This window comes from Cannabis sativa, chromosome 5, assembly GCF_029168945.1.
Source record: "Cannabis sativa cultivar Pink pepper isolate KNU-18-1 chromosome 5, ASM2916894v1, whole genome shotgun sequence".
NCBI classification, from domain to species: Eukaryota; Viridiplantae; Streptophyta; class Magnoliopsida; order Rosales; family Cannabaceae; genus Cannabis; species Cannabis sativa.
The window spans coordinates 67,439,758-67,446,461 of NC_083605.1; the positions used below are offsets into that span (position 1 = coordinate 67,439,758).

Here is a 6,704-nt window from a genome sequence, read left to right on the forward strand (position 1 = left end):
CCTCCGTACTTCAAAACACATGTTGAAATACTTTTATTCAATTTTTTTATAAAGGTGTTCGTTATAGTTATAATATTATCCCTGTAAATTTTAAAATTTTTTGAATAGTTTACTGTGCCCAAAATAGGTTTGAAGTTTTTTGAACATACATGGTAGACTGAAATATCAGTAACTCTGTTTTGGTACTATAAACTATTCAAAATGTTTCAAAAATTTACAGGGATGATATTGTAACTATAACGAATATCAATATGAAAAAAAATATTCTGACATGTGATTTACAAGTTGTAATAGGAGGTTGTAATTAGCACTCCGCTACACGACATTGATATAGTATTAGACACCTCAAGACATAACTATAAATATGTGTGGGCTGTGCTATCCCGACCCATATTTTTTAAGCCTTTTAGAGTACGGTTTGTGCCATGCCGGATCATAAAATAATATGGGTTGTGTCGTGTCGTGCCATAAAAAAATATGGACAGTGCCATGTCGTGTAATAATTTTATAGCTAGGGTAGGCCCAACACAACCTGAAAGTCCAATAATTTCATGTCGTGTTTGGATTCGTGTCGTGCTTTATTCGAACAAACTCATATTTCTTAAATAGACCAACATATTTTCTTATTCGGGTTCAAATTAGTGCTCTATATATTTGTAATTCTATTATAATTAATGAGCTACATACTAAAATATATGTGTATTTTATAATTTTAATTACTTTTATATATTTTTTCAATAATAATTACACACAATCATATAAAAAAAATAATTATAATTATTATAATTTGAATATTATTTTTTTTTATTTTAATTGATAAATAAACATTTATCATTGTCATTATTATTAAATTATTAGGCTTTTTAATGTATCATGTTTTCGAGCTAATTTATTCGTGTTTATGTGTCGTGTTTTCAAACTTGTCGTACTGTGTCATGCTTAAGCTTATATTTTTTTGTATCGTGTTGTGTAGTACCTAAATACATATTTTTTCGTGCCTCTCATATTCGTGTTAGAATTTGGGGATAAGATGAATGATGTTCCATCTCAAAACCAATTGGCTATGGAGGAGTAACACATTCATCTTATGTATCACAATTTATTTCCTCACATTAGCAATGTGGGACTAACTCTAATACACCCTACTCATGTTTGGGCCTGGAAAGTGTGGGTATAACGAATGACCTTTAAGAAACTACATGACCGAACGTGACATTTGAAAGAATCCCACAAGGCCAAATATTGGGAAATTTGTGGGTATACACGTCGGGAAATTTGTAGATTTTGAAATAGGTCAAAGACCCCAATATTGAAAACTGTCACACATTAGCCGAAATATCCCAAATTGAAGTTAACAGGGAGACAACAGAAGTATTTGTTTGGACTGACAGCACTTTGGCTCTCAACGGATCACAAACGGCTTGTTGGACCGGTGGCAATTTGAGATCATAACGGATCACAAACGACTTTTTGGACGGGTGACAATTAGGCTCACAACGGATTACAAGTAGCTCTGATACCATGTTAGAATTGGGAATAAGATGAATGGGGTTCCATCTCAAAACCAATTGATTATGGGAGGAGTAGCACATTCATCTTATATATCACAATTTATTTCCACACATTAATAATGTGGAACTAACTCTAATAATTCGTGCCAGTTTCATGCTTGTCAAAAAAATCCGCTCACATTTAGAGGAGTACCTCAACGTGCATAATAGGAAATCGCATTGCTCCATAGATAAGAGTCAAATTAAAAGACTAGGCGTGTGTGGGTGGGACGATGAGGGGCCATAAGTGAGTATCTTGCATGTGTGTAAGATATTGGACTTGAGAAAGTGTGAACTGGCTATTGCCTGGCATCCTCTTTCTCTCTCCCTCCTTACTTTCTATCTCTATGTGTGCTATATATCTATGCATTATGACTTGTCACCGACAAAAGTTGTTTTTTTTTCAATTTTTTAAAAGACGAGATGAGAGTTGAAGTTTGAGATATTGAAGGCCAACCAACGTTTGTAAATTGCACAATGATGTTTTGTTTTTCTTATTAATTTAGCTAAAACAAAAACCCTGCAATACCCTTTTGCCCCCACAGTGATAAAGTTGTGGAATTTAAGCTTAAAAATAAACAATAACAATAAAAAAGACCGTTCTTTCAAACTTGCTTCTTCTCTCACTCTCTCTGTCTTGGCTTCTTTCTTTCTTTCTAGTGATTATGTAAGAAAAATATTGAGAATTTTTTTGTGAAAACTAAAAAGAAGAAAGCTTTGTGCTTTGAATCTGTTGTTACAGAAGCTTGTAAAGTCTGAGAAATGGCTTTAGCAGGGAGCTTAATCCCAGCTCTTGTGGTCATCAATGCTTGCTTATTTGTAAGCTTGTGTTTTGCTGCGGATCCCACCGTTTTCCATGACTTTGAGGTCTCTTACATCACTGCTTCTCCTCTGGGTGTTCCTCAACAGGTTTGTTCTTTGGATCTATCCATGTCTTTTTTCTTTCTCTTTACACTTTACTTTACAATGCTGAGCTAAGTTTCTCACTTGGGTTGCCTTTAAATTCGATAAAGTTTTCACTTTTAGCTCCAGATCTACTAAATGTGCTTATCTTTTTCACTGCCTGAGCTTTAGAGTTGTACTGATTGAATGTGATAATTAGTTGAGGATTTGTGGCAAAGTATTCATGTCTATATCTTCATTACATTGCAGGTCATTGCCATTAATGGAAAATTTCCTGGTCCTACCATTAACGTGACTACAAACAATAATGTTGTTGTCAATGTTCGGAACAAATTGGATGAGAGTCTTCTCATAACATGGTAGGATTTCCCCCTATTATTAAGTACTGTTTATGAACTAGAACTTGTAGTATGTATAGTATAGACATGTTATAGCTTTTAGTGAGTTAGTTTATGGATTGGACACACTTTTAAACAGGGCTGGAATTCAACAAAGAAGGAGTTCATGGCAAGACGGAGTTTTGGGCACCAATTGCCCAATTCCCCCAAAGTGGAACTGGACATATAATTTTCAGGTCAAAGACCAGATTGGTAGTTTCTTCTACTTCCCCTCCCTCCATTTTCAGAGAGCTTCTGGAGGTTTCGGCGGCTTTATTATTAACAACCGAGCTGTAATTCCGATTCCTTTTGACACCCCAGATGGGGATATAACCATTATGATTGGCGATTGGTACACCAAAAACCACACGGTAGATTTCTTAAACTTACTTGTGAATTAAGAAACTGCAATTTATCGATATTAAGTGTTATAATGTTAGCTACATTATGAAATGTAGGCTTTGAGGCAGACCCTGGATGCAGGGAAAGATCTGGGAATGCCAGATGGAGTACTTATTAATGGAAAAGGCCCTTACAGATACAATGATACACTCGTCGCAGACGGAATTGATTTTGAAACTATTGATGTTCACCCAGGTAATGGCAGTGGCATATTAGAGCTCAATTTTTGTTCAGTCATCAAGTGGTATTGCCAACCACTGTTTTTGTTTAGTTACATGATACATTACCTTTTGTGTTCCATGCATTTTATATGGTTGCACTTTGCTAAGTCTATCCCCTGAATTGGCATATTGTTGATTAAGTCTGTGGTTCCTCATTGGCCCCTTAACCTTTTACCATTAGTTGAAACATGCAAGAGGTTTTTAGGACTGTTGTATCTGTGTTAAATTTAGTTTTTCGTATTGTTTAACATATGTTTAACATTCCACTTTCCATGCATTCCTTGTCATTGGTTAGTACTTAGTATCTAGTCCTTCCTTGACAATTTTGTTACTCATTTTTAAATTTGAATTTTTTGACAGGAAGAACTTATCGTGTTCGTGTCCACAATGTTGGAATCTCGACTAGTCTTAATTTCAGGATCCAAGGGCATAATCTGCTCTTAGCCGAGACAGAGGGTTCATACACAGTGCAACAGAATTATACTAGCCTGGATATACATGTTGGGCAATCTTACTCATTTTTGCTGACTACAGATCAGAATGCAAGTACGGATTACTACATAGTAGCAAGTGCTAGGTTTGTAAATGAATCTATATGGAAAAGAGTAACTGGAGTTGGCATCTTGCGCTATTCCAATTCAAAAGGCAAGGCAAAGGGCCCCCTTCCAGAGGGACCAAAAGATGAATTTGACAAAACATTTTCAATGAATCAAGCAAGATCTATCAGGTTTGTATAGACATTATCTCAATTCATTAAAATGTGTTTTCCATATGAAACAAGTGCACATCTGTGTGTGTGTCTATTGGTATCTTATACTGGAAGTATGACATTTGGGGTCCACATTGCTTGTTTCCATCAATCTAGTTTTGACTGTTTGATAAATTTTGCTTCTCTTGTCAATAAAATAAAAGTTTTTGTTGATTTATCTACCAAATTGCCTTTTAAGAGGCTGGATTTCGAGCGTTATTTTGAGGTTTCTGTGATCATTTACTTGCCAAGAAAGCACTAATTGATAGATATTTTGTTTATTTGTTATAAATTTCTTTGTTTTCATGCTACAAAGTATTGAATATTCCTACCAAGTTGGATAAATTTGGATGTAATTAAAGGTTGCTGAAAATCCATATTCCATGCTAGTTCACTTTTCATAGGTTGTATATTCACACTTTGCAGATGGAACGTAACAGCCAGCGGTGCTCGCCCGAATCCACAGGGATCTTTTAGATATGGCTCTATCAATGTCACTGAAGTTTATGTGTTGAAAAACAAGCCACCAGTGACAATTAATGGGAGACGACGAGCAACTCTGAACGGAATATCATTCGTCAATCCTACCACACCCATCAGGCTTGCTGACTGGTACAAAGTGAAAGGAGACTATAAGCTTGACTTTCCAACCAGGCCACTTACAGGAGCACCTAAGATGGAAACATCAATCATTAATGGAACATTTAGAGGGTTTATGGAAATCATTCTACAAAACAATGAGACCAAGATGCAGACCTATCACTTGGATGGATATGCATTTTTTGTTGTTGGGTAACTAAAACAAATTGATTTGTTTCTCATTTGTCTCTGAGTATTGTTTTCTTAACAGCGATTCTTACATTTAGTTATCACCTCTTGCAGGATGGATTATGGCGAATGGTCAGAGAATAGCCGAGGCACATACAACAAGTGGGATGGAATAGCCCGTACCACAGCACAGGTATAGTTCAAGAACTCTGTCTTAGTACTGTTTTATGCTGGATGTATCCCTTCATCTGTTGGTAGTAAATCATTTGGAGTTATCTTTTGAGCTGTGTTATTCCATTTTAGAAAGTGGGTGTACTAAAAAAAGATGTTTATAGTTAGGTATGTGAAGAAATCTAGTGTGTATTATTACTAAGCATGTTCTTATATTATCTACTAGCGAATTCTCTTGGTCCTTGATTGATTACATAACATGAGATGATCAATGAAATCCTTCAAACGTGTTCTTGCAAGCAGTCATGTAATGGTTACCATACAAGGATGTGACAAGGAACCAAGTTCTCATTTGTAGACCACTTCATCTGAAAAAAGTTGTGTATATTGTAGTGTATACTCACCGGGATTAACTGATGATAGCTAGCCTGATTAACTAAATTGCTTTCCTATTACTTTATATCCTTTGTGATTATGCTGGCCTTTGATGCTTGCATGACATGATAATTACAAATCAATTTGTTGTAGGAAAAAGATTTCAAGAACATTTGTAACAGTCATTAACTCTTTCATATGTGTTTCTTATTGTGTTAATCCGAAAAATATAAACATGCTTCCTACTCGATGTGTTTTTAGGTTTATCCTGGAGCATGGACATCAATTCTGGTGTCTCTAGACAATGTTGGTATCTGGAACCTACGAACTGAAAATCTCGACTCGTGGTATCTTGGTCAAGAAACATATATCAAAGTTGTCAATCCAGAACCTACTAACAAGACTGAGTTACCTATACCAGACAATGCCCTCTTCTGTGGCGCTCTCAAAAAATTGCAGAAGTATGTTCCCTTATACTGTCATGTTAAAAAAATGATCAAACTTTGTCACTCTCTTAACAAGGAGAAACTCACATATACTTTGTTACTCATTTCAGGCCAGAAGACATTTCTTTTGCAACATCAATCATAGGCAACAAATCAAACTTCTTCCTCACATTGCTGATGATTTTATCATCCGCTGCGATTCATATTTTCCACTAAAAGGAGTTTCGTTTAGAGTGTTCACTCCTGTATGGTTTGTTTTATCACTATCATCGCGGCTTCTTAGCGAGGTTTGTGATCTGTGTGTTAGTAGGCTTGTAAGTTTAGTCTTGTTGATATGAATCTTTCAGTGATTTTGACCACCGCATTCTTTTCTCAGTAGATCTTCTGAAACAGCTCCCCTCCTCCACCACTTCTTGCTTGTTTAATTTATTTGGTTTATCATTCTTTTAATACCTATGATTTATGTATTAATAACAATACTTCAATTAATTGCAGACCTTCTTATTTGGTTCTTCTATAGCCAAGCAATGATTATCACAATTTATATTCTCTATGTATTCAAATACTACAAATCAAAGAATCTGCTATACATATTACATATATTTGAGATATTAAAAGGTGACACAAATTGACAAAAGGGTCCAGCTGATTTTCACATGCTCCTACTTAGTACTTTGTCCTCATATTAACCAACCAACAAACCTTGCTTCTTCTATTCCATCAGCACAACACTCTCTACCTTC

The 6,704-nt window shown here is 35.4% G+C and overlaps 1 protein-coding gene across 2 annotated transcripts; it reads left to right on the forward strand.

Moving 5' to 3' along the window:
- Positions 1–1,831: 1,831 nt before the first annotated feature.
- Positions 1,832–6,476, forward strand: LOC115716038 (monocopper oxidase-like protein SKU5). 2 transcript variants are annotated; one of them, XM_030644724.2, is made up of 9 exons: positions 1,832–2,459; positions 2,703–2,812; positions 2,931–3,201; positions 3,289–3,427; positions 3,814–4,180; positions 4,628–4,993; positions 5,084–5,162; positions 5,777–5,976; positions 6,072–6,476. In XM_030644724.2, the coding sequence occupies exons 1-9, from the start codon at positions 2,313–2,315 to the stop codon at positions 6,175–6,177; spliced, it is 1,785 nt and encodes a 594-aa protein (XP_030500584.1). In that variant the 5' UTR covers positions 1,832–2,312; the 3' UTR covers positions 6,178–6,476. The 2 variants fall into 2 exon arrangements, with proteins under 2 accessions (XP_030500584.1, XP_060971850.1); XM_061115867.1 differs by having other exon boundaries at positions 5,777–6,476.
- Positions 6,477–6,704: the final 228 nt, after the last annotated feature.

Coding starts and splice junctions, on each gene's coding strand:
- LOC115716038 (XM_061115867.1), top strand. CDS start 2,313: ATGGCTTTAGCAGGGAGCTTAATCCCAGCTCTTGTGGTCATCAATGCT. Junction 2,460..2,702: donor CTCTGGGTGTTCCTCAACAG/GTTTGTTCTTTG, acceptor ATTACATTGCAG/GTCATTGCCATTAATGGAAA. Junction 5,163..5,776: donor TAGCCCGTACCACAGCACAG/GTATAGTTCAAG, acceptor ATGTGTTTTTAG/GTTTATCCTGGAGCATGGAC.